The sequence below is a fragment of the Aureococcus anophagefferens genome (genome assembly GCF_000186865.1).
Source record: "Aureococcus anophagefferens unplaced genomic scaffold AURANscaffold_25, whole genome shotgun sequence".
Taxonomy (NCBI): domain Eukaryota; class Pelagophyceae; order Pelagomonadales; family Pelagomonadaceae; genus Aureococcus; species Aureococcus anophagefferens.
This window is the reverse complement of record NW_008705585.1, coordinates 53,088-76,846: the sequence shown is the minus strand read 5'-3', so window position 1 is coordinate 76,846 and position 23,759 is coordinate 53,088. Positions and strand designations below refer to the sequence as shown.

Genomic DNA, 23,759 nt, shown 5'->3' with positions numbered 1-23,759 from the left:
CCCGAGCCGGAGGCGGAGCCCGAGCCGGAGGCGGAGCCTGAGCCGGAGGCGGAGCCCGAGCCTGAGCCCGCGCCGGAGCCGGAGCCCGAGCCCGAGCCGGCGGCCGAGCCCGAGCCCGAGCCGGCGGCCGCGGAGCCGGAGGCCGAGCCCGAGCCGGAGCCCGCCGCGGAGCCGGAGCCCGCGCCCGCTCCGCCGTCGCCGCCGCGCGACTACGAGGCCGCCGGCGCCGAGGAGTCCAAGGGCGCGGAGGAGGTCGACCCCACGGTCCGCGCGCTGCTCGTCTCGCTCGGCCTCTCGGCGTACGAGTCGACGTTCGCGGAGCACCTCGTCGACGCGGCCGCGCTGCCGCTGATGACGGTCGAGGACTTCGTCGAGGAGATGGACATCCCCGTCACCGTGGCCGTGTCCATCGTCGAGGCCATGCGCGCGGTGTCCGAGGCGTCGGCGAAGAAGCTCGCGGTGCAGGAGGTCTTCGACGACATCGCGCGGCACCAGGCCGTCGTCGAGGCGGAGCTCGCGGACCACCGCGCGGAGCTCGAGCGCCTGCGGATCCGCCGCGACGAGGTGCCGGAGTCCTTCGCGTGCCCCATCACGACGGAGCTCATGAAGGACCCCGTCTTCGCGGCGGACGGCCACACGTACGAGCGGTGCGCCATCGCGCAGTGGTTCGAGCGCGCCCAGACGTCGCCGACGACGAACGAGCCCATCGCCACGAACCTGGTCCCGAACCACGCCATGAAATCGATGATCGCCGAGTTCCTCGACCACTCCCGCGCGCTCGCCGACGACCCGTAAGAATCCATGTAGATTCAAGCGGCCCAACCCTACAGGTCCGTTCGCCGCCCGAAGCCGCCGCGGCGGCGCTTCTGCGGCCGCGGCCGCTTCTTGCCCGACGACGGCGACGCCTTCGCGGAGCGCCGCGCGACCGCGCGGAGCTTGGCCGGGTTCGCGGCGACGTCGCCGGCGCAGTTCGGGTGGAGCGCCGTGCCCGCGAGGGGCCCCGCGAGGCAGGCGGCGAGGTCGTCGTGCTCGAGCGCGCACGCGCGCGCCTTCGCGGAGTCGCCGTCGACGCGCGAGATGTCGTCCGCGCTCAGGTGGTGGATGGCGACGACGTGGAGGAGCGCCGCGGCCCGCGGGCCGCAGGCCGCCTCCATGCGCCGGGCGCAGGCCTCGAAGGCGCCGCGGTCGCCGGCGACGTCGAAGTCCGACCCCTTGGTCTTCGTCCGCATGTCCAGGACCTGAGCAAGAAAAGGGTGCGAAATTCTCACCTTCAAAGGCTCCTTTCTCGGCCGTTTCCCGCTCGTTTCGGCTGATCTTCTGCCCCGTCCAGGACGACGTCCGCGGTCGACCACGCGTCGAGCACGCTGTCGAGGGTGTAGCGCTTGTCGTTGTAGTGGAAGCGCCAGTTGCCCGACGCGACGGCCGACGGCGCGTTGCACCAGAACGTGTCCTCGTACTTGTAGTCGTCGCGGGACGCGACGCGCGCGGGGCCGCCGACCTCCGGCGTCCGCCGCTCGGGCACCTGGGCAGGACAAGAGTGATTCAAGTTCGCTTCAACATGAGTGTTCCGCGCGCGCGCGTTCCGGAAAAAGCATTTACGCTTCGAGGCCGTTCCAAGAGATGATCGCTCGTCCAAGAATCAGCCGAAACGAGTGGAAAGCGGCCGAGATAGGAGCCTTTGAAGTTGGGAATTTCGCTCTCTTTTCCTGCCCTGTCGGGCACGTCCTGCTCCGCGGGGTCCGCGCAGTAGGTCAGGAGGTGGTCGTTGTTGTAGAGGGCGCCGGGCTTGACCCACTCCTTCCAGGGGTTGCGCACGAAGAGGCCCGCCTTGCAGACCTTGAGCACGGCGTCGTCCGCGAGCGGCCGGAGCGCCTCGGCGTTCAGGATCGCGAAGCACCCGTAGACGGACGTGCGCACGCCTAAATTGCCGCCGCCGCCGCTGATCACGGGCGCCGCCGCGTCGAGCTGGTCCGGGTTGAGCGGCACCTGGGCCGCCACGGCGTCGAGGAACCGCGGCAGCGCGTGGCGGTTCCAGTAGACGTCGTGCTCGCTGAAGACGTAGTAGCGCACGCCCTTGGGCCGGAAGCGCGCGTAGGCGCGGGCGTAGACGTGCTCGAGCTTGAGCTGGGCCGACGCGAGGTTACTGCCCAGGTCGCGCCCGCCGCAGCAGGCCTCGACGCCCAGCGCGGGGAGCTCCGAGTCCGCGAAGATCGCCTTGTGGGCCACCTGGGTGATTCGACGTCGCTGCAACGTGAGTGTGCCGCGCGCGCGCGTCCCGTAAAAAGCATCCACGCTCCGAGACCGTTCCGAGAGATGATCGCTCGTCCAGAAATCGGCCGAAACGAGCGGAACACGGCCGAGGTCGGAGCCTTTGAAGTCGGGCACGTCGCGCTCGTTTCCCGCGCTCGCGGGCCACGTGGTCGAGGAAGCTCGCGCGCAGCGCCGCCAGCGTCGGGCCCCGGGCGTCGGCGTCGCTCAACAGCACGATGGCCGCGAGGCAGTCGCCCGCGAGGTCGCAGGGCGCCGGCCTCAGGGTCTTCTCGCGCGCCGCGAGATTCGCGAGGTCGCGCGCGGACGTCGACCTGGGCAGCAAAAGAGAGATTCAAGTTCGCTTCAACGTGAGTGTTCCACGCGCGCGCGTTCCGGATAAAGCATCCACGCTTCGAGACCGTTCCGAGCGATGATCGCTCGTCCAAAAATCAGCCGAAACGAGTAGAAAACGGCCGAGATAGGAGCCTTTGAAGTTGGGAATGTCGCACCCTTTTCCTGCCCTGACGTCGACACGTTGTACGCGGCGGCGAGGCGGGGCAGCGCCAGGGCGGTGGGCTTCGGCGGCGCCGCGGGCGCCGGCGCGCCGTTGGCGCTCGAGACGACGGCGAGGGGCGCCGAGTTGCGGCGGCCCTCGAGGACGACGGTCCACGTCTTCCGCCGCGCGCGCGCGGGGAAGAAGCGGAAGACGGAGCCCTTGGCCTTGGCGATGGCCTGGGACGTGAGGACCTGCGTGAGCCCCGTGCGCGCGCAGGCCTCGGGCGCCATGGCCGCCTCGGCGACGTCGAAAACGCCCGCGAGGTCGAGCGTCCGCGACGACGCCCAGCAGAGGAGCCGCACGGCCGCGGCCTCCTTGGGGAAGCTCGCGGGGACCCGCACGGCGCCGTCCTTGATGGACGCGACGGCGTTGACGGGCAGCGCGTCCGTCGCCTCGAGGCGCGTCGTCAGGAGCACGAGGTTGTCGCGCTCTCGCGTCGCGAGGCCCGTCCACGAGCCCAGCAGCTCCAGCTGGTCCCCCAGCGGCCAGAACTCGGGCGTCCGCCGCCGCTCCGCCGCGCAGGCCTTGCGGTCGACGACGATGAGGTGGAAGCCCGCGTGCCCGTCCAGGAGCCGCCGCGCGCCCTCGAGCACGCGCCGCGGCGCGGAGCTGGAGGCGTAGACGAGCCACTCGAACGCGTCGTCCGACTGCGCGGCCATCGACGGGTACGCGAAGCGCTCGAAGATGTCGAACTCGAGCGCCGCCAGCGCGCCGCTCTTGCGCCGCCCGAGCTGGCTCACGACGACGTGGGCCGCGTAGAAGCCGCCGACGGCGGAGAGGATGTGCCGCTTCTTCAGGCCGCTCTTGTCCGTCGCCACGCGCGCGCATTGCTGGGCCGCGACGCCGGCGCAGAGCAGCGCGACCTTCAGCATGGTTAGCGCGTATCGTCAACGCATGGTGCAGCGCGTGCGAGAGCGCATCACCATCGACGAAATTATTCGAGTTTACTCGGGCAGCTTGTTCAACATCGTTTATATGAACTTTTGGTTGATTTTTAGTGGAGATTGCGCTGGCTATGTCCGCGCGCCGCGCCGCCGCCGTCGGCGCCGCGGCCGCGGCCGTGCAGGTCGGCCGCTTCGCGTCGCGCGATCGCGCCGAGGAGACGCACACGCTGTCCACGGCCGTGCAGCAGTTCTTCATGTTCGACGCGCTGCGCGTGGCCGGCGCCTACGCGCGCTGGCGCCACGACCAGGACTGCGCGGGCTTCGAAGACACGCAGGCGGCGCTCCTGAAATCGCTGCTCGAGCGCAACAAGGACACGGCCTACGGCGTCGACCGCGGCTTCGCCGCGCTCGCGGCCGCGGACGACGTCGTGGCGGCGTTCCGCGCGGCGCACCCGCTGACGACCTACGCGGACGTCGCGCCCTACGTGGACCGCATCTACGAGCACGGCGGGCCCGTGCTCAACGCGTCGCCGGAGCGCATGCTCGCGGCGACGTCCGGCACGTCGGGCCCAGCGTCCTGTGGCCGTGACGATTTCGAGAGATTTTGGGTGGGGAAACAATGAGACATCGTCACCGTCATACTTGTAGGTCGGGCCGCGTCGCGCTCTTGCCGACGACGCCGGAGATGTCGTCGACGTTCTTCGCTCGCGGGATTTTAGTGGTCTTCGACGTGCTGAATCGTTTGGGCCACCTCGACCACCTCCAGCGGACGACGAAGCTCGCGTTCCAGCCGCGGCACCGCGAGGCGCCGTCGGGCCTGAGGGTGGGCCCGAACTCGTCGGGGCCCAAGGACCCGTCCTTCGAGCGGCTCCGGCCGTTGCTCTACTCGACGCCCAAGGCGGGCTACGCCGTGGAGGACGAGGCGTCCGCGCTGTACGTGCACTGCCTCTTCGCGGCGCGCGACCGCGACCTCGGGGTGCTGGAGGCGCCGCCCGGCGTCCCCGTTCGCGCGAAACGCGACGCGCGTCCTCGGCAGGCGAACTTCGTGTCCATGCCCGCGCGGCTCGTCGGGCTCCTCGGCGACCCGGCGTTCAACGCGCGCGTCGCCGCGGACGTCGAGTCCGGGACCCTCGACGCGGCCGTCGCGGCGGTCGTCGGGCCGGCGCTCGCGGCGGAGCTCGAGGCCGCGCTCGGGCCCGGCGACGCCGCGCGCGCCGGCGAGATCCGCGCGGCGCTCGGCGACGGCGCCGCGGGCTTCGCGCTGCGGCTCTGGCCGAAGCTGAAGCTGATTTTGGCGAACGCGACGGGCGCGTTCGAGCCCCACGCGCGGCGCCTGCGCGCGGGCGCGGGCGCGGGCGTGCCGATCCGGTCGACGATCTTGGCCGCGTCCGAGGGCCTCATGGGCGTGTCGCTCGAGCCCCGCGACGACGGCGAGGCGGCCTACTGCCTCGTGCCGCGGGCCATGGTCTTCGAGTTCCTGCCCGTCGTCGACGGCGAGGCCGGCGACGCGACGGTGCTCGCGGGCGAATTGGAGGCGGGCGCCGACTACGAGCTCGTGGTCACGACGCTCGGCGGGCTCTGCCGCTATCGGCTCGGCGACGTCGTCCGCGCCGTCGGCCGCCACGGCGGCGCGCCCCTCGTCGAGTTCCGCTACCGGGCGGGGCAGGTCCTGAACGCGCGGGGCGAGAAGACGTCGGAGGCGCAGCTCCAGGCGGCCGTCGATCGCGCGCTGCCGGACGTCGCCGTCTTCGCGGCGGTGGAGCGCGCGGACGACGTCGAGGCGCCGGGCTACGACCTCCTCGCGCCGCTGGGCGGCGGCGACCCGGGCGCCGCCGCGGACCGCCTCGACGCCGCGCTCCGCGAGGAAAATCCCGTCTACGCGACCTGGCGCGACAAGGGCGCGATCTCGCCGCCCGTCGTCGTCGACGTGAGCGCGGCGGCCTTCGAGGCGCTTCGACGGAAGCAACTCGACGAGGGCGCGAGCCCGCAACAGCTCAAGGGCTCCCGCGTGCTCCGCAACGACGCGCACGTCCAGCTGCTCCTCGACCACGACCTCCCGCCGCCGCCGCCCGCGGAGGAGCCGCTCCCGGGGACGCTCGGCGGCGTCGCCAACTGGACGCGTAAGTTCTTTTAATTGGACGCGTAGGTGCTTTTGCGGCCTAGACGTCGACGTTCGCGGCGTCGCAGAGCGCGCGCTTGTCGGCGCCGCTCATCGTCCGCGCGAGGAGGCTCGCGACCCCTTCCTTGGCGCTGAACGTCGTCGCGTTGACGCCGGCGATGGCCGCGTCGAGGCTGAGCTGGGCGTTCTCCGAGAGGCCGCGGGCCACGTCCTTGGCGTCGAAGGACAACGTGAGCGTCGAAAAGAGCGCGGCCATGTCCGCCGGCGTCGGCGGCGAGCCCTTGTGCGCCCGGCAGTGCGCGGCGGCGATCTGGGCCTTGTCGCCGAAGCGCCCGAGCTTGGCGACGAGGTCCGCGACCTCGAAGCCGCTCGGCGCGGGCGGCGGCGTCTCCCCGACGACGGCGCCCAGGAGCGGCGTGGGCGGCGGCACGACGGTCCCCTGGAGCGGCGCGGGCGGCGGCACTACGGTACCCTGGAGCGGCGCGGGCGGCGGCACGACGGTCCCCCGGAGCGGCGCGCCGCCGCCCACGACGCCGACGACGGCGCCCTGGACGTCTTTCGCCGGCGCGGGTTCGACCTCGACGACGGCCGAGGCCAGGGGCACGTCGTGCTCTTGCACGGGGTGCGCGTGGGGGCGGGGCCCGCCGAGCTCGACGCCGCGCGGGACGTCGTCCGCCGGCCGGCAGAACCCGATGCAAACGCAGCCGACGATCGCGACGATCAACGCCGCGGGCATGTGGACGAACAGGCTCCAGATGCCGAGACCACTGGAGTTGCACGCCAAGGCGACGATGAAGAGGATGAGGCCGAGGCAGCAGCAGGCGCAGCCGCCCATGGACGCGCCGAGGAAGGTCGTGCGCTTGTAGCAACAGCGGCAGCAGCCGTCGTCGGGACAACAGACGCAGCCGATCTCGGCCTTGTGGACGCGCCGGTCGCTCGCGTACTCCCGGAAGCTCGCCTGGGCCTCGGGGAGCTCGGCCCCGAGGGGCATCCGCGACACGTTCATCGTTGTCCCAGTCCTTCGCGGAGCGCGTCGTCACGACGCTGGCGGACACGGCCTATACCGTCTTCGCGATCGACGTCGACGGCGACGGGGGCAAGGACGCGCTAGCGGGGACGGTGTCAAGCCTCTTCCTGGCGCGGCCAATGCTCCTTCGGTCGGATGCAACATCTGTGCAAACATTGTGCACGAGGTCAACATGAAGTCTTTGGTTGCCTGCGGAGGGTCGGACAAAAAATACGCTCGAGACGACGACAGCGCCTCGCAGAGCTGCGCGAAGGCAGCCGCGTCGGCGCGGTTCCGCGTGCTCGTTGGCCGCGCCGCGCCGTCCGGGGCTCGGCCAAAGACCTTGCTCGAAGGCGCGCGTGAAGTTTTCGTCGCGCGACTCGCTGCCGCGGCGTTCTAACGTGCGCCGGAACGTCCGATTTGGTGGGTCGGTCGTCGAGGTGCGCGAGATCTCCACGGTGAGTCCTGACCCATTCGCGACAGCGACCTCCGGAAACGTCACGGGGAACCGAAAATCAAGTTTGGGTCAGGTTCGAGCGTACTCAGGACTGTGTGGCACACCCTCGCTCCAAGGCGTTCTCGCAGGCGCCAAACCGCTAGAGCGCGGCGTTTGGACCCACTGGCGTCGATCCGACCACTTCGAACGATATGGCCGGGCGGAGTGGTACATGGACGAGGCCTCCGCAGCCTCACGCGACCGCTGGGCTGGATGATCCGCGCCAACGCGCTCAAACCGGTCCTCTCCAAAGAGGCACTTTCGAGGCCACTGTGGCGCCATGAAATACGCGCGTGCGCTGGCCATACGGCCTGGACGGACTCCTACTACCACCAGCACCATCGCCTCAGCGTTGGATCCACGTCCTACGACCGTGATCCGCACGTCCGCGGTCTGCAGCGGGATCCACCGAGTTCCTCTATAGATCCGGAGAACTGCGCGGCGCATAGCGTGTCCATAGCGGTGGCCCTGGGGGTTTGGAGGGTCGTTCGGGACGCCCCAAACGGCGCGTCCAGCGACGGCAACAACGAAGAGCCAAGCCGGAGAAAAAAATTTCAGTACGTTTTCGGCGTCCGCGGACCGCGGCGTACTTCCTACGTATGTTCTCGGTTTTTCGGGCATAACTTTTCACTAGCGACGAGCTACCATGATCGCAGACAAGCTCCAACATCCCTGAAGGACGCTTTGGACGGGTGGCGACACGGGGCCACCGCGCGAGGTCGATAAAAAAAATCGATTTTCCAGCCCTCCGCAGGCAACCAAAAAGTCTCGGGGCGTGGCTTGACGAGATGAGAGCGCCCAAGGCGACGAGATGAGAGCGCCCTAAGCCAGGCTAGCGCACGCATCGACCCATGCCGCGCATTCCCAAACCCTGCGCCGTCTGCGCGACGGCGGGGGCGAGCTACGCCTGCCCGAAGTGCCGCGTCGCCTACTGCAGCGTCGCCTGCTGCAAGCGCCACAAGGCCGACTGCGGCGGCGCGGCCCGCGCGGCGCCGGCGCCCGCCGCCGCGAAGCCCGCGCAGCCCGCGCGGCCCGCGGCGCGCGGCGCGGCGCGCCACGTCGGGCCCGGCGCCTGCGACGACGACCGCAACGCGCTGTCGGACTCGCACCGCCGGCGGCTCTCCGAGTGCGCGTGGCTGCGCGACGAGCTCCGGAGCGAGCCGAGCCTGCGCGCGCTCCTGCGGCGCATCGAGGCCGCGCGCGACCCGGCGGCCGCGCTCTCGGCCGCGCGGTCCAACGACCCGCGCTTCGCCGCGCTCGTCGACGCGATGCTCGTCGAGCTCGGCGTCTGCGCCGTCGACGCGGACGGCCGCGCGGCCTTCGAGGGCGCCCAGAGGCCCCTGCCGCCGCCGGGCGCCGGGCGGCCGCCGCGGCCGCTCTTCCACCCCGTCGCGGCGACGGACCGCGAGCGGGCCGAGGCCGCGCTGAGGGACGCGCTCGCTAATACGAGCTAGCACGCGTGAACGGCCCCCGCCCCGCGAACACGAGAGTACTGTACATCGCCTAGCCCCGCGGGTCCGCCGACACGTTGTCGATGTGGGAGCAGGGGAAGACGCCCACGGCGCCGTCGGGCGTCTCGCCGCGCCACCACTCGTCGTCGTTGGAGTCGAGGATCGTGATGCGGTCGCCGGGCACGAGGTCGAGCTCCCCGGCGAAGCCCGCGGGGAACGCGTCGACGGCCGTCGCGTAGGTCTGGATGCGGTCCGCGCGGCGCCGCGAGCTCGACCGGCGGAGCGACGCCCACGCGCCCTCGCGGCGGAAGAGGCTCGCGTCGTCGTGCGCCGGCGGCGGCGCGCGGGCCCGCGGCGCGGAGCGGGGCGGCGGCGCGCGGGCCCGCGGCGCGCGGCGCTCCGTGAGATTCCGGAGCCGCGACGCGTCGTCGTCTTCCTCCGTCTCCTCGACGCGCGGCGGCGCCCGGCGCCCGCGGTTCGCGGACCGCTGGAGCTGCGCGAGGCGCGCGAGGTCCTCGCGGTAGCCGTTGTCCGCGCCGCTCACGGAGAGCCTCGGCGTCCGCCCCGGCGTCCGCCCCGGCGGCGTCGCGCGCGACGCGACCCAGGGCTCGTCGCGCCGGGACCGCAGCTCGCGCAGCCGCCGCACGTCGTCGTCCTCCTCCGGCGGCGCCTCCTCGGCGAGCGCCCCGGCCTTCACGGGGTTCGCGCGCGCGGGCGCCGCGGTCCGCTTCATCGGGTTCGACCTGTGTGGAAATCAACCACTCGTTTGGGGGGTCCCCACCAAACTTCAGAACTCTCTATCTCGGTCAAATCGACGTCGATTCGGCTGATTTTTGGACGGATCGATTGCTCTCATCGAGCTCTCGAAGCACAGCAGAAAACCTCGCGTCAGAACGGTCGCATACGCGCACATTGAAGTCGGGTTGAAGATTTGATTTCCGCACAGGGTTCGACGGCCGGCCGGGCCGGCAGCAGACGCAGACGGCGAGGCCGACGGCGCCGCCGAGGAACGCGACCGCGACGACGAAGAGCACGATGAGCAAGGACGACGAGAGGCCGCCCGACGACTTCTTCGACGAGCCCGCCGCCGTCGCGGCCGACGCGCGGAGCACGACGTAGACGTCCGCCTGGGCAGCACAAGAGTGATTCAACGTCGCTTCAACGTGAGCGTTCCGCGCGCGCGCGTTCCGGAAAAAGCATCCACGCTTCGAGACCGTTCCGAGAGATGATCACTCGTCCAAAAATCAGCCGAAACGAGCGGAAAACGGCCGAGATATGAGCCTTTGAAGTTGGGAATTTCGCACCCTTGTGCTGCCCTGACGTCCGCGGCGCCGCAGTTGTCGAGCGCCTCGTCCGTGGCGCACTCGCCGTCGCCGGAGCAGAAGTCGCCGGGCAGGAGCCCCGCGGCGTCGCAGGCGCTTCGCGGCGCGTCGTCGGGGCACGCGTTCGACGAGATGGCCTCGAGCACGGGGCAGTTCCGCGCGGTGGGGGCGGGCGTAGAAGGGGCGGGCGTCGGGGACGGCGCCGCGCACGTAAAACCGTCGTAGCCGACGCCGAGCTCATCGCAGCTGAAGCGGCAGTACTGCGCCGCGCGCCAGTCCGCGTCGTCGCGGCAGCGCGCGAGCAGGCCGTTCCACGTCGTGCAACCATAGCCCTTCGCGTCCATGTACGGCGACGCGCGGTTGTCGCAGGCGACGGCCGCGCTCGGCCGCGGCGTCGGCCGCGGCGTCGGCCGCGGCGTCGGCCGCGGCGTGGGCTTTCGCGACGGCCTCGGCGTGGGGCGGCGCGACGGCCGCGGCGTCGAGAACGCGAAGGGCCGCGGCGTCGTCGTCGGCGCGCCGTCGGCCCCGAGGACCTCGTAGACGTCGGCCTCCGCGCCGCCGGTGCCGTCGGGGCAGTTGTTGAGCTTCTTGTCCGTGCCGCACTCGCCGTCGCCCTCGCAGAGGTCGCCGGGCTGCAACGACGCGTCGTCGCAGGTCACGAGGTCCGCGTCCGCGGGGCAGCCGTCGGAGGCCACGGCCTCGAGACCCGGGCAGCTCGCGGGCTCGTCGTCCTCGTAGGAGTCCCCGAGGCACCCCGTCTTGAGCTGCGCCTCGACGCCGGTCATGATCTTCATGGTCCACGCGTGGTAGTACTCGGGCGTCGCGTGCGTGCCGTCGACCGTCGCGTCGTCCAAATCCTTCTTGCCGTACAAATCGAAGATTTCGGCGACGGGGTAGCCGCGGTCGTCCATGACGTCCTTGGCGATGGCGTTGAGCCGCTTGACGGACTTCTCGTGGGACGTCTCGTCGCCGCAGCAGGAGCAGTCGCGCCAGACGGCGGCCTTCGCTCCCGAGAAGATCTCGTCCGCGGCCTTTTTCACGTCGCGCCTGTGGAAATCGACCACTTTGAAATCCTCTAGCTCGGGCAAATCGAAGTCGATTCGGCTGATTTTTGGACGCATCGATTGCTCTCGTCGAGTTCTCGAAGCACGGCCGAAGAGCTTGTGTCGAAACATTCGAATACGCGCAGATTGAAGTCGGGTCGAAGCGCGCGGCGTCGCGCTCGTACGCGTCGCCGCAGTCGTCCTCCCAGTCCTCGCCGCAGTCGTCGTAGTCCTTCTCGCCCCAGCCCTTCAAATCCCACCAGCCGCTGTTCATGACGACGATGTCGACCTTGTCCTTCTTCACCTTGGCCGCGATGTCGTCCATGTTCTCCTCCTTGGTCGTCTCGTCGCCGAACCACGTCTTCTGGAGGAAGAAGAACGTGTGCCGCGAGTCGAGATCATCATACGTCTTGACGAGGTGCTGGGCGTGCGTCGCGCTCTTCTTCGACTTGCGGCTCCAGTCCGTCCACGTCTCGTCCTCGTACTCCTTGTCGTAGTCGTCGCCGGGCTCGCCCCACTTGTCGTAGTCGTCGCTCCGGTACTCGCCCTTCTCGAGGAACGTCGCGAACTGGAAGCTGAAGAAGCGCGTGTTCGAGTCTCCGAGGAAGACGATCTTCCGCTTCTTGAAGAGGCACTTGGCCTGGTCCCAGGAGTACTCGCCCTTGGCCTTCTTGCCGGCGTCGGCGACGGCGAGGGCGGCGAGGGCGACGAGGGACCGCATATCGCGGCGAGCTCGTCGACGGGCCTCGAGTCGACGGCGATTCGGGAGTCGCGTCGTCGGGGGGTCGCGATATGTGTTGGAGGCGAGGAGAGAGTTGCCGCGGCGACGTCGAAGCTCGTTGGTTTTCCCGGATCACCTCGGTGGAGCCGCGCCTCGCCCGCCTCCGCCCCGCGCGGCTCGCCATCGGCTCGGCCTCGGACATCTCTTACCGAGGAGGCCTCGGAGGCCACATGGTCGGGCGCGCCCGCCGAACCCAAGCGCGGGCGCATTTCCGTCAGGGACATACCTGGCAGCGCGCGGCCTGATCGCGTGCGCGCTTTGGTCGCGACGAGACCGCGCCGCGGGCTCATGCGATGCGTGCGTCTGCTCTGGCCATCGGAGGAGGCGCTGTACGGGGGGGCGGGTCCGCGGTCTGGCGGTGGCCAATCAGGGATTGCTTTCGCAGGCTTGGAGCTTGCGTCAACCGACTTCAATAAGCCAATGTTGAACATTCATCCCCCAAGCGGCTCCAGTTTGCGGGAGAGCGATTCAAAGGGCTGATTGGCAGAGCGACTGCGCGCGGTGGTGAACTAGAAAGGCCTCTCTCGCAGAGGGCGAACATAAACATCGGCGGCCCGTCGCTCGGGGCCGGAGCTGCTGCGGCGCTCTCGGCAATCTCTCCGCAGCGCGCGGCCGCATTTCAAATGGCGTCCGGCGGTGGGCGCCAGAGCCCCGGTCCATTCGGCAGCACCAAGTCGACGTCGGCGACGTGGCCTCCGGCGCCCGGGGTGGCCTCCTTTTCGCTCACATCATCCCCTAGGTGTCTTCTGGACGGCGCCGAGGGCGGCAACGCGCGGTCGACGTCCGCACCCGTAGATGCTACTCTGGCGCGAGCGCGGCGTCCGTTACGAGGGAGCGCGCGCGGACAGCAGGCCACCTCCAGTCACCACCTCTGGTGCTGAGGCGTCCGTTGCGATGCACCGCTTCGCGCGCGCGCACACAACAACCCACGTCCAGTCACCCTCGCCGCCTCTCAGGTGCTCTCCGACGGCACGACGTTCAAGGGCACGTCCTTCGGCGCGGCCAAGTCCATGCCCGGCGAGGTCGTCTTCAACACGGGCATGGTCGGCTACCCGGAGGCGCTCACGGACCCGTCCTACCGGGGCCAGATCCTCGTGCTCACGTACCCCCTCGTGGGCAACTACGGCGTGCCGTCGTTCGACAAGATCGACGCGTTCGGCCTCCCGACGTACTTCGAGTCCAAGGACGTGCAGATCGCGGGCCTCGTCGTCAGCAGCTACTCCGAGGACCCGAGCCACTGGGCGTCCACGCGGTCGCTGGGCTCGTGGCTCGAGGAGGCGGGCGTGCCCGCCATCTTCGGCGTCGACACGCGCATGCTCACGAAATCGCTCCGCGAGCGCGGCGCGATGCTCGGCCGCCTCGAGGTCGGCTCGGACAAGCCCACGGGCGACTTCGTCGACCCGAACCTCCGGAACCTCGTCGCCGAGGTCTCCACCAAGACCATCGTCACCTACGGCGTCGCCGGCGGCCCGAAGATCGTCGCCATCGACTGCGGCATGAAGTTCAACATCATCCGCTACCTCGTGGAAGCCCACGGCGTCGAGCTCACGGTGGTCCCCCACGACTACGACCTCGAGACGAACCCGTCGAAGCTCGAGTGGGACGGCGTCTTCTGCTCCAACGGGCCCGGCGACCCGTCGAAATGCGCGGCGACGATCAAGTCGCTCAAGTGGGCCATCTCCCAGGAGAAGCCCGTCTTCGGCATCTGCCTCGGCAACCAGATCCTCGCGCTCGCGGCCGGCGGCACGACGTACAAGATGAAGTACGGCAACCGGGGCATGAACCAGCCCTGCGTCGACCTGCGGACGACGCGCTGCTACATCACGTCGCAGAACCACGGCTTCGCCGTCGACGACTCGACGCTGCCCGACGGCTGGCGCGCGCTCTTCATCAACGCGAACGACCGGTCCAACGAGGGCATCACGCACACGTCCAAGCCCTTCTTCTCCGTCCAGTTCCACCCCGAGGCCGCGGGCGGGCCCTTCGACACGGCGTTCCTCTTCGAGTCCTTCGTGCGCCTCGTCCGCGGCAACGCGCCGCAGCTCACGCTCCTCGACCCGAACATCTACCGCCACGACCGCGCGTCGCTCAAGCGCGTCCTGCTCGTGGGCTCCGGCGGGTTGTCCATCGGCCAGGCCGGCGAGTTCGACTACTCCGGGTCGCAGGCGATCAAGGCGCTCCGCGAGGAGGGCATCGAGGTCGTGCTCATCAACCCGAACATCGCCACGGTGCAGACGTCGCGCGAGGACGACTCGAACGGCCAGCTCGCCAACGTCAACCAGGCCGCCCAGTCCAAGGTCGCGAACGTCGCCTGCGCGGACCGCGTCTACTTGTTACCGGTCACCGCGGCGAACGTGCGCATGATCCTCGACAAGGAGAGCGACATCGACGGCATCATCGTCTCCATGGGCGGCCAGACGGCGTTAAACGTCGGCATCGAGCTCTGGGCCAACGAGGACCTCCAGAAGCGCGACATCCGCGTTTTAGGCACGAACATCGACGCGATCATCTCGACCGAGGACCGCGAGATCTTCTCGGGCAAGCTCCGCGAGATCAACGAGACGCTGGCGCTGTCCTACCCGGCCTGCACCGTCGACGAGGCCCTCGAGGCCGCGCACAAGATCGGCTACCCCGTGCTCGTCCGCGCGGCGTTCACGCTGGGGGGTTTGGGCTCGGGCTTCGCGGAGAACGACGCCGAATTGATCGACCTGGCGAAGAACGCCCTCGAGGGCGCCACGTCCACCACCAAACAGATCCTCATCGACCAGGACCTGCGCGGCTGGAAGGAGGTCGAGTACGAGGTCGTCCGCGACGTCCGCGACAACTGCATCACGGTCTGCAACATGGAGAACTTCGACCCGCTCGGCGTGCACACGGGCGACTCTATTGTGGTGGCCCCGTCGCAGACGCTCTCGAACCGCGAGTACTTCAAGCTCCGGTCCACGGCCATCAAGGTCATCCGCCACATCGGCATCGTCGGCGAGTGCAACATCCAGTACGCGCTCGACCCCCACACGGAGAAGTACTGCATCATCGAGGTCAACGCGCGCCTCTCGCGGTCGTCGGCCCTCGCGTCCAAGGCCACGGGCTACCCGCTCGCCTACGTGGCGACGAAGCTCTCGCTGGGCCAGGACCTCGTGTCCATCCGCAATTCCGTGACCGGCACGACGACCGCGTGCTTCGAGCCGTCGCTCGACTACTGCGTCGTCAAGATGCCGCGCTGGGACATGCGCAAGTTTAGCCGCGTGTCGACGAAGCTCGGCAGCGCCATGAAGTCCGTCGGCGAGGTCATGGCCATCGGCCGGTCCTTCGAGGAGGCGCTCCAAAAGGCCGTGCGCATGGTCCGGCCCGGCTCGCGCGGCCTCGAGGGCGAGCACGAGGCCGAGTACGACGCGTCCCTCGTCTCCGAGAACCTCACGCCCGACGAGCGCCTGTCGAAGCGCCTCAAGGTCCCCACGGACCAGCGCCTCTTCGCCGTGCAGGCGGCCTTCGAGCAGGGCATCGGTTTGGACAAGGTCCACGAGCTCACGCGCATCGACCGCTGGTTCCTCACGAAGATGCGCCGCATCGCGCGCCTCCGCTCCGCCATGGAGGGCCTGGGCGACGTCCAGGCGCTGAACCTCCCGAGCCTGCGCAAGATCAAGCAGGCGGGCTTCTCCGACGGCCAAATCGGCCACTACACGAAGTGCGTCGAGTCGCGCGTGCGCCGCCACCGCCTGAGCCTCGGTTTAAAACCGGTGGTCAAGCAGATCGACACGCTCGGCGCCGAGTTCCCGGCCGTGACCAACTACCTCTACATGACCTACCACGGCGAGGAGAACGACGTCGTCCCCAAGGACCGCGGCGTCATGGTCCTCGGCTGCGGCGCGTACTGCATCGGCTCGTCCGTCGAGTTCGACTGGTCCGCCGTGTCCTGCGTGCGCCAGGTGCGCGCGTCGGGCTACCGCGCCGTCGTCGTCAACTACAACCCGGAGACCGTGTCGACGGACTACGACGTCAGCGACCGCCTCTACTTCGAGGAGCTGTCGCTCGAGCGCGTGCTCGACATCTACGAGCAGGAGGCCGCCTGGGGGTTGGTGGTCTCCGTGGGCGGCCAGATCCCCCAGAACCTGGCGATGCCGCTCCACGACAACGGCGTCCGCGTCTTGGGCACGTCGCCGACGGACATCGACCGCGCGGAGGACCGCCACAAGTTCTCGGCGATGCTCGACGATTTGGGCGTGGACCAGCCGGCGTGGCGCGAGCTCCAGTCCGTCGCGGACGCCAAGGCCTTCGCCGAGGAGGTGGGCTACCCCGTGCTCGTGCGGCCGTCGTTCGTGCTCTCGGGCGCCGCGATGAAGGTCGCGACGTCGGACGCGGAGCTCGCGCAGTTCCTCGGCGACGCGTCGGCCGTGTCGCCGGACCGGCCCGTCGTCGTGTCCAAGTTCATCCGCAACGCCAAGGAGATCGAGTTCGACGCCGTCTGCAAGGAGGGCCACGTCTTGAACTACGCGATCTCGGAGCACGTCGAGAACGCGGGCGTCCACTCGGGCGACGCGACCTTGGTGCTCCCCGCGCAGAAGCTCTACGTCCAGACCCAGAAGCAGGTGAAGCGCATCGCCGCGCGCATCGCCAAGGCCCTGAACATCTCGGGCCCCGTGAACATACAGCTCATGGCGCGAGAGAACGACGTCAAGGTCATCGAGTGCAACCTCCGCGCGTCGCGGTCCTTCCCCTTCCTCTCGAAGACGCTCAACGCCAACTTCATCTCCCTCGCGACGCGCGTCATGCTCGGCGTGCCCGCGCGGCCCTACCAGATCTCGCTCATGGACATCGACTACGTCGCCGTGAAGGCGGCCATGTTCTCGTTCACGCGGCTCCGCGGCGCGGACCCCATCATGGGCGTCGAGATGGCGTCCACGGGCGAGGTCGCCTGCCTCGGCGCCGACGTCTACGAGGCCTACCTCCTCGCGCTCGAGGGCGCGGGCACGAAGATCCCGACGAAGGCGCACGCCGCGGCGGGCAAGCAGGTCTTCCTCTCCATCTCCAACGCGTCGGACTTCGCGCCCCACGCGGCCATGCTCGCCGAGCTCGGCTTCAAGTTGCTGGCGTCGCCGGGCACGGCCAAGGCCTTCAACGCGATGAAGGTGCCCTGCGAGACCGTCGCCGGGGGCGCCGAGTGGGCCGAGGCGGCCTGCGAGGCCCTCAAGGACGGCGACGTCGTCTTCTGCATCAACGTGCCGTCGTCGAACAAGCTCAACGACGTCACGGAGGACGGCTCCGCGGAGACGAACGGCTACAAGCTCCGCACGGGCGCGATCTCCTTCGGCGTCGGCCTCCTCACGAACGAGAAGTGCGCGAACCTCTTCGTCGAGTCCCTCTACCGCCACCTGAACCGCGACGCGCCCCTCCCGGTGCGCCACCTCGACGAGTTCTACGCCGGCGAGTTCTAGGACCCCCCCCGGCCCAAGCGAAAATCCCAAAGAGCCCCCGCGCGCGCCGCCCAAGGAGCGCCGCGGCCCCCGCTGAAGCGTCCAAGCGCGCCGGGCTTTTAGACCTGGACGTAGTCGCCCATGCGGTCGTTCGCCATGCGCAGGGGCGACATGAGGATGCCGCCGAGCTCCTCGGGCGACACGCGGCTCCGCGCGAGCGCGAAGATCAACGCGCCGAGGCCGACGATGCCGAACATGATGCGCCACCATCGGAGCCCGGCGCTGCGGCGCGTCATGGACGACGAACCGCCCTTCTTCCGCGGCGCGGCGACGGGCGCGGGCGTCGGCTCGGGCGACGGCGCGGGCGCGGGCGCGGGCGTCGGCCGCGGCGTCGGCGCGGGCGCGGGCCGCGCCGTCGGCCGCGGCGTCGGGTCCGGGTAGTGCACGACGTGGGGCAGCACGCCGCCGCCGGATTTCGACGACGACGACGACGCGGGCGCCGCGGTCTTGCCGTGGAGCACGAGGCCCGTGATGAGGAGCACGACGAGCGTCCCGCCGAAGCAGGCGTTGCCCTCGTTCGTCATCGGCGGCGCGCGACGGCTTTAGCGGCCCGGCGTCCGCGCGCGACGGCGTTCGCGGCGCGGCGCACACGACCAGTGCGTCCCGACGAGGAGCTTGGCGTCGTCGACTGTGGCAGTCGATGACGGCAGCGCGAGCATCAAACTCGGCATCAACATTGGCGTCGATGCAGCCCCGAAGCAGCATGGGCGCCGGCGCATCGTAGCCCGCGCCGTCGGACCCAACGCTGCCGCGGTCGCGTGCTCCCACAAGGAGACGAGGCGCCCGCGCGCCGTCGTAGCCCAAATGCTCTCGTCGACCTACGGCCTCTACTCGTCGGTGGATCCCACAGCAATCCCACAGTTCGCGCCGGCGTACGCGCAGGAGCTCCTCGCGGCGCACGGCGACGAGTGGGTCGTCGTCGACGTGCGCTCGGCGCAGGACTATGGGCGCGCGCACCTGCCCGGCGCCGCGAGCCTCTGCTACGCGAGCCTCGTCGTCGCGCTCGAATCCCAGCGGCCGGCGCTCGAGCGGCTCGCCGCGAGCGGCCGGGGCATTTTGACGTACGCGAACACGGGCGGCTCCGAGGGCCAGTCGACGTCGCGCGACCTCATGGCCATGTCGGCGCTCGTCGAGGTCGCCGGCGTCCACCCGGCTCGTCTCGCGCGGCTCGAAGGCGGCCTAGACGCGTGGCGCGCCGCGGGGCTGCCGCTGACGGCCGCGGAGCCGCCGCCGCGGCCGCCGCTCGCGGCGCTCGAGGTCGTCCGCACGCGGGCCAAGGGCGCCATCGTCCGCGAGGGCGCCGCGCTCGACTCGGCGAAGCTCCGCGTGGTCCCCGGCCGCGCGGACGTCGCCGTCGTCGAGCGGGCCGCGGACCGCGCGAGGCTGCTCGCGGGGGGCTGGGTCTCGACCAAGTGCCTCGTCGAGGCGGTCGACTGAGGTCGTAAGGAAGGGGGGAGCGGGGTGCCGACGGGGCGCGGCCCCCGTAAGCCGCCTTCTTCAAGAAACTCAGGCAAGAAGAATGCAAGGGTGACTCCAAGGCCCTGAAAGCCAAGTGATCGCGCGGGGGCTGGACGTAAAGGAGAAGCAGGCGTTCTGTAAGTGGGGTGCGGGGAAATCGGGGGAGCGGGGTGGCGCGCCCCCTAGATGTACTCGGGGGCGGGGCTCGCCGGCGCCTTGGCCGCGCGGAGCGCGGCGAGCGCGGCCTTGAACTTGCGGACCTTGAGCTTGGGGAGCTTGATGTCCGCGGCGAGGTCGTCGACGTCGGCGTCGGTCATCTCCTCGAGGTCGTGGATCGACTCAGCGACGGTGAGCACGCCCGCGGCGTACGCGGTCAGCGTCGCGGCCGCGAGGAACTCCGCGAGCGCCGGGTCGTCGCAGGCGACGGGCGCGGGCGCCGCGGCGGCGCGGGGCGCGGGCCGCTTCTCCGCCGGGTGCGGCGTCTTGAGCGCCTCCGCGAGGCTCGCGGCGAGGCCCGACGCCGCGGGCGCCGCGCGGCCAGCGTCGCCGCGCGACTTGGCCGCGGCCTCGACCTTCTTCTGCCACCAGGCGTCGCTCGCGCGCTTCCGCGCGGGCGCGGGCGCGGCCGGCGCGGGGAGCGCGACGGCCTTGACGGTCGCGACAAAGGGCGTCGGCGGCGCGACGTCCGCCGAGAGCGCGGCCTTGGCCGCCGCGCGGTAGCGCCGCGGCGTCGGCGCGCCGACGCCCGCCGGCGGCAGCTCCTCGGCGGGCTCGGCGCCGCCGAGGTCGCCGAAGCCCGGCGTGAACGACACGGCCGCGGGGCTCGGCGCCTTGGCGGGCGTCGGACCGACTGCCTCGACGTCGAGCGCGAGCGCCGCGGCGGGCGCCGCGGCGACCTCCGGCGCCGGCGCGGCGGGCGCCTCGACGACGGGCTCCGGCGCGGCGGGCGCCGCGGCGACCTCCGGCTCCGGCGCCGCGGGCGCCTCGGCGACCTCCGGCGCCTCGGCGACGGGCTCCGGCTCCTCCGTGTCGACGACCTCCGCGAAGCCCGGCGTGAAGGACACGGCCGCGGGGCTCGGCGCCTTGGCCGGCGTCGGCCCGCCGGCCGCGGCGTCGAGCGCGAGCGCGGCGCGGTCGAGCGCGAGCGCGGCGCGGTCGAGCGGCGACGGCGGCACGGCGGCCTCCGGCGCGGCGGGCTCGGCGACGGCCGGCGCCGCGGCGCGCGCGGGCTCGGCGGCGGGCTCCTTGCGGGGCGTGGGCTCCGCGATGTCCGAGGACTCGGAGACGACGGGCGCGGCCGCGGCGTCGTCGTCCTTCGACGGCGTGGGCTCGCCGATCTCCGCGCTCTCCTTGGGCTTGAGCTGCATCTCCTCGGGCGACTGGGGCACGCCGAAGATGCCCGCGAGGCTCAGGCCCTTGGGCGGGCGCGGCGCCGCGGGGGCCGGCGCCGCGGCGGGCGCGGCGGCGGGCGCGGCGCCGACGGACGCGCGGCGCGGCGGCGCGCGGCGCTCCGCGTCCTTGGACGCGCGGATGGCCTCGACGAGCTGCGCCTGGGCGTCCGCGGGCGCGGGCTTGGCGTACTTCGGGTGCTGCGGCGTCGGATCGTAGGCGCCGCACTTCGTCGCGCGCGCGCAGCGCTCCGGCGAGTCGACGTCCGCGCAGCCCGGCAGCGGCGGGCCGTGGCGGTCGTAGGCGCCGTAGGCCGGGTGCTTGGCGTCGCGCGCGGACAGCGTGCCCGCGGCCTCCTTGTCCGCGAGCGCGCGGCACCGGCGCTCGAGCTCGTCGAACCACGCGCGCTTCTTGCCGTCCGCGTCGTGGCGCGAGAACGGCGCGCGGCGCGCGACGTGCCAGACGGCGCCTGGGCAGGAACAGAGTGATTCAAGTTCGCTTCAACGTGAGTGTTCCCCGCGCGCGCGTTCCGGGAAAAGCGTCCATGCTTCGAGACCGTTCCGAGAGATGATCGCTCGTCCAAAAATCAGCCAAAACGAGTGGAAAACGGCCGAGATAGGAGCCTTTGAAGTTGGGCATGTCGCTCTCTTTTCCTGCCCCGGACCGCGCGCGCCTCGAACAAGTCGAGCGTGATCGTCGCGCACGCCTGGACGAGCGTCGCCGCGTGCAGCTTCGCGACGTCGTCCGGGTGGCGCCGGCAGAGCCAGAGCGCGCGCGTGCCCGCGACGCGCCGCGCGAGGGCCCGCGGCAGGCCCCGCGCCTCGAGGTCCTCGGCGGACGCGCCCTCGTCCCAGATGTCCGCGGGCACGAGGCGCCGGAGCGCGCGGAGCGCGACGGCCGCGGGGCCCCGGTCCGCCGTCTCGTCGAGGATCCACTGCTCCTTCTCCGCGACGTCGCGCGCGACGCGCTCCGGGTGCGCGCCCGCCTCGGCGCTCAGGCCCTCGACGACGGCCTCGAACTCGTGCGCGTTGCCGTAGTCGAGCGCGAACGCGGCCATCATCGCGCTCACGGCCGCGACGAGGGCGTCGTTGACGTCGTCGAGGCTCCGCGAAAACTCCACGGGCGCGCCCGCCGTCGCCTCGGCGGCGTTCGCGCTCAGCTGGCTCTCGAGCGCGGCGACGCGCTTCCGCAGCGACCGCACCTCGGGCGGCGTCGCGTTCGGGTCCCGCGGCGGCGTCCGTTTTTTGGTCTTCTTCTTGCCCTTGGGCGTCGACGGGTCGAAGGCGGGGATGTGGAGGTCGCCGACGCGCGCCGGCGCCGACTCGACGTCCGCCGCCGTGAAGCCCGTCGTCCGCCGCCGCCGCCGCTTCTCCTTGGCCGCGGCGCGCTGCGCGTCCGTGAACGCGGGCAGCTCCTGCGGCGCCGCCGCCTTGGCGGGCGAGGCGCGCTTCTGCAGGTTCTGCACGGGCGACAGGGGCACGCGCTTGCCCTTGGCCATCGTCGGCGACCAGTGCACGGACTTGGGCGTCTTCGGCGCGCGCGGCGACGGCGTCGGCGCGCCCCAGGCCTTGGCGCGGCTCGTCGGCGTGCCGCGCGCGGGCGCCGGCGGCGGCGGCGGCGCGGGCCGCGACGCCGGCGGCGGCGGCGCGCGCTGCAGGAACGTCGACGCGTCGGCTTCCTCCTCCTCGAAGCCCGCGAGGTCCGCGTCGGGGGACGTGGACCGGCGCAGCATGTTCATGAGCGCGGCCATGGTCGGGGGCGGCCTCGCGAGCACGGGTGCGTGCTTCCGGTGGCGACGGCGCGCGCGCGGCGCGAGGCAACTGGCGCGGGCTTGCCCAACGACGCCGAGAGCCCGAGGCAACAACGGCACTGTCGACCTTGCACCGTCCCGCTCCTCCGCAAGTCTCCGCAGCCAAGCGCCGCCTCGGACAAGACCACCAACTCCAGCCAGCACCGCTCTCCGAGCGTAATGGCGTCCTTCGACATGTCCACGCTGGGCACGAAGGGCTGCTACCTCACCTTTGACGCCGCGTCGCAAGGCACGCTGTTCGTGCACTGGAGCGAGACGCCCATCGAGGGCGCCATCGCGTTCTTCGCGCCGCGCAAGAACGTTCCAGGCTTCAAGGTCGCGGCCCGCGTCCATCGCGCGCGCGCGCGCCGTCGGGCCGCGCGAGACGCGCGCGCCGCCGCGCGCACGCCGTCGGGCCGCGCGACGCGACCACACACACAACAACAGCCCTCTCCCGCGCGTCGCAGTTCAAGCAGAACGGCGGGCGCAGCGAGCTCATCCGCGAGATGTCGGGCGGCACGGGCGAGCGCATCAAGCGCTACTACTCGGGCTGGTGCCAGTACGTCAAGCTCGCCAAGTCGTTCCAGGCCGCCTTCGTCATGTACGCCTTCGACGTCCTGCCCATGGTCGACATCGCCCTGATCGACGGCGCGAAGGAGAGCGACAACATCGTCCCCGTCGTCGTCGGCGAGCCCGTCGAGTCGCTCGCGACCATGTCCGCCGTCGGCACCGTGCCGCACCCGAACCCGTGCTTCACCGCGACGACGTTCTCCAAGGAGTACTTCATCAGCACGGGCAACAAGGAGGGCGTCGCGCTGCCGATCTAGGGTCCGGGACCTCGTAAGGAGGTTCGTCGGCGGTTTTCCCGAGTCGTCTCGCGGGAACTATCGCGGGAGGTCGCGACCGACTCCAACTCTCGAGCGGGAGGTTAGGCTTCGGTTAGGCTGGGCTGGGACGACCCCGAGACCACCAAAGCGAGGCAGAGAGAGGTCGCTCAAGCAAGAGGTGCAACGCCGAGCCCGTCGAGGTCCGTCCGCAGGACGCCTCGCAGGCCGGCAGGCCTGCTGTGGCCGGCGCGCGCTGAGCGCCGGAGCCTCGGCGGAGGCCTCGCCGGCTCGAGCACAGATTTGCATCCCCCTAAACCGCCACTGGCAAATGGAGCTCGTCGAGCTCATCGAGCCGGCCGCAGGGCCGCGGCCCGTGAGCTTGTCGCCGCCCGACGTGTCCGACGCCGCGAATGCACCCGAGCCGATGACCGACGGACCGGAGGAGAACAAGGAGAACGCTCCCAAGATGCGAAAACTCTCCGGCTACGTGCACTACTCGAACTCGACGCGCGCCGGCGCGACGCCGCGTCCGCGAATCGTCCGCGACGAAGCATCCGCGAAGTCGCGCCGCCTCTCCGTCGTCCGTCCGTCGACCGCGCGCGCGCGACGCGGCTTCGAGCGATCGCGTCGAGCGGACGAATCGTCAGAACGCGCGCGCCTAACTCCAAGCATCGACCTACGCTACGCGCGCCGCGGGAACCGCGTCCCCGCAGGCGTCAAGGCGGAGATCGACGCCGACGAGGCGAACGCGGCGCTCACGTCCCAGGAGAAGAACCAGAAGGTCATGCAGGTCCTCGGCGCGCGGTGGAAGGGCCTCGACGACGGCGCCAAGGCGACGTGGGCCGCGGCCGCGCCCGAGTACGAGGTCAAGCCCAAGAAGCCGAAGAAGGCGAAGCCGCCCCCGCCCGCGCTCACGG

General features: G+C 71.0%; 5 protein-coding genes across 5 annotated transcripts; 4 read left to right on the top strand and 1 right to left on the bottom strand.

Annotated features, from left to right (window-relative positions):
* Positions 1-3,821: 3,821 nt before the first annotated feature.
* AURANDRAFT_66661 (hypothetical protein) lies at positions 3,822-5,853 on the top strand (the record flags this gene model as incomplete). The annotated part of the gene is made up of 4 exons (XM_009042017.1): positions 3,822-4,264; positions 4,339-4,693; positions 4,727-5,810; positions 5,837-5,853. The coding sequence occupies 4 exons, from the start codon at positions 3,822-3,824 to the stop codon at positions 5,851-5,853; spliced, it is 1,899 nt and encodes a 632-aa protein (XP_009040265.1).
* Positions 5,854-8,162: 2,309 nt separating this feature from the next.
* AURANDRAFT_66660 (expressed protein) lies at positions 8,163-8,765 on the top strand (the record flags this gene model as incomplete). The annotated part of the gene is made up of 1 exon (XM_009042018.1): positions 8,163-8,765. The coding sequence occupies one exon, from the start codon at positions 8,163-8,165 to the stop codon at positions 8,763-8,765; it is 603 nt and encodes a 200-aa protein (XP_009040266.1).
* A 1,144-nt stretch (positions 8,766-9,909) lies between these two features.
* Positions 9,910-11,961, bottom strand: AURANDRAFT_72339 (hypothetical protein; the record flags this gene model as incomplete). Its single annotated transcript, XM_009041917.1, has 2 exons — positions 9,910-11,131; positions 11,268-11,961. 2 exons carry the CDS (start codon positions 11,846-11,848, stop codon positions 9,910-9,912), a joined length of 1,803 nt encoding a protein of 600 aa, XP_009040165.1.
* Positions 11,962-12,387: 426 nt separating this feature from the next.
* AURANDRAFT_38679 (hypothetical protein) lies at positions 12,388-17,452 on the top strand (the record flags this gene model as incomplete). The annotated part of the gene is made up of 4 exons (XM_009042019.1): positions 12,388-12,596; positions 12,648-12,714; positions 12,865-14,136; positions 14,200-17,452. 4 exons carry the CDS (start codon positions 12,532-12,534, stop codon positions 17,338-17,340), a joined length of 4,545 nt encoding a protein of 1,514 aa, XP_009040267.1.
* Positions 17,453-22,210: 4,758 nt separating this feature from the next.
* On the top strand, positions 22,211-22,842 carry AURANDRAFT_31455 (hypothetical protein; the record flags this gene model as incomplete). Its single annotated transcript, XM_009042020.1, has 2 exons — positions 22,211-22,351; positions 22,483-22,842. The coding sequence occupies 2 exons, from the start codon at positions 22,211-22,213 to the stop codon at positions 22,840-22,842; spliced, it is 501 nt and encodes a 166-aa protein (XP_009040268.1).
* Between the last annotated feature and the right edge of the window lie 917 nt (positions 22,843-23,759).